General features: G+C 44.9%; 1 protein-coding gene across 4 annotated transcripts in view; it reads left to right on the top strand.

Annotated features, from left to right (window-relative positions):
• Positions 1–371: 371 nt before the first annotated feature.
• Positions 372–1,697, top strand: part of bcap31 (B cell receptor associated protein 31) — a 9,010-nt gene continuing 7,684 nt past the window's right edge. Inside the window, exons 1-2 of one of the 4 annotated variants that reach the window (XM_027275569.1) lie at positions 372–498; positions 1,544–1,666. In XM_027275569.1, coding sequence (XP_027131370.1) covers positions 1,575–1,666 — 92 coding nt within the window. In that variant the 5' untranslated portion in view covers positions 372–498; positions 1,544–1,574. Of the gene's footprint in view, positions 499–522; positions 632–1,543; positions 1,667–1,697 lie in introns of those variants that run through there. The other 3 variants (XM_027275570.1, XM_027275572.1, XM_027275573.1) reach the window with 3 other exon arrangements.

Here is a 1,697-nt window from a genome sequence, read left to right as displayed (position 1 = left end):
CGTTCATCAGACGTGTCTCCCTCGCTGCCCGGAGCGAACAACCTGCACACAGACAGACAAACTTATTCCATTATTTATATCTATATTATATATATCTATATATATATTTATCTATCTATATTATAATATTTTTTTTTTGTTGAAGTTGGATCTACACACACATATTTAATTAACCACAGCAACTTGAAAACTTTTCTTTCTTTAATTGTGTTGATCTTATAATTAATTATTTGTTATTAATTCATGTTATATTCACATTTTTCTTTAAATGTATCTTCTCCCATTATTTTTATTATTATTGTTGTTGTTGTTGTTATTATATTTTTTATTATTGTTATTATTCGAGTCTATGTCTGTGACGTAATGGGTGGTCACATCTTGACCCCGCCCATCTTCTTCGCTCTATCCAATCACGTGCCGTGAACGCGATGTGCTGTCATTAAACACCGGAAGCCGGAAGTGTTTACAAAAGGAACGGGCTAGGCTAAAAGGCTAACAGTGAGTCTGTGTGTCTGCTGTCTGTCGCTGCAGAGGTCTGTCTGCCTGCCTGTCTCTGTGTCTGTCTATCTATCTATTTATCTGTCTGTCTGCCTGCCGGTGTCTCAGCTTCGTGTCTGCGGGATCTGGTGAGGTGAGTCCGGCTGTCACACACGAGCCGCTCCCCCTGAAGCTAACATGCTAACACATGCTAACACATACTAACGAGCTGCGACACGACACACCTGGACACGACACACCTGGACACGGACACACCTGGACACGGACACACCTGGACACGGACACACCTGGACACGGACACACCTGGACACGGACACACCTGGACACGCCGTCACTTCATATGAACCGTTACAAACACACAGAGCTACAGGCTAGCTGCTAAATGAAGCTAACTTAAAAACTAATGACAAACACGTGACACGTGACCAGAGGGTGTGTGTACTTTGTGTGTACTTTGTGTGTACTTTGTGTGTACTTTGTGTGTACTTTGTGTTAGCTGGTTTATAGCACTGCATGACACAGCTGCTCTCAGCTACAGACTGACTACAGACTGACCTACAGACTGAGCTACCTACAGACTGAGCTACAGACTGAGCTACAGACTGAGCTACAGACTGAGCTACAGACTGACTACAGACTGAGCTACAGACTGAGCTACAGACTGAGCTACCTACAGACTGAGCTACGGACTGAGCTACTAGGTCAGTCTGTCAGTGTGAAGGCCACAGTATTACACACACTGAACTGAAGTACTCATGTACTGCAGTAAAAGTATTGATACTGTAAAGTACAGTATGTGGTGCAGTACTCGAGTGGAGCTGAACACACACACACACACACACACACACACACACACACACACACACACACACAGCTCAGTTTGTTTGTTTACGTTACAGGACAGATCAGCTGATCAGCTGTTAGTGTGTTTACTGATCTGCAGTCAGCTGATCTCACTTCTGTTTGTTTCTAACTCTGTAATCATCATCGTCATCGTCATGACGATGACGATGACGATGCTGATGTCCGTCTCACCTGTACTCAGGTGTGTCTCTGTTTCCTGTCCAGGAGTCACGATGAGTCTGCAGTGGACGGCTGTGGCCACCTTCCTGTACGCCGAGGTCTTCTTTGTCCTGCTGCTCTGCATCCCCTTCATCTCCCCCAAGAGGTCTGTCTGCACACCTGTCTGTCTGTCTGCA

The sequence above is a fragment of the Larimichthys crocea genome, unplaced genomic scaffold (genome assembly GCF_000972845.2).
Source record: "Larimichthys crocea isolate SSNF unplaced genomic scaffold, L_crocea_2.0 scaffold148, whole genome shotgun sequence".
NCBI lineage: Eukaryota > Metazoa > Chordata > Actinopteri > Sciaenidae > Larimichthys > Larimichthys crocea.
Note: the sequence above shows the minus strand (reverse complement) of the source record. Positions and strands in the feature narration are given on the sequence as shown.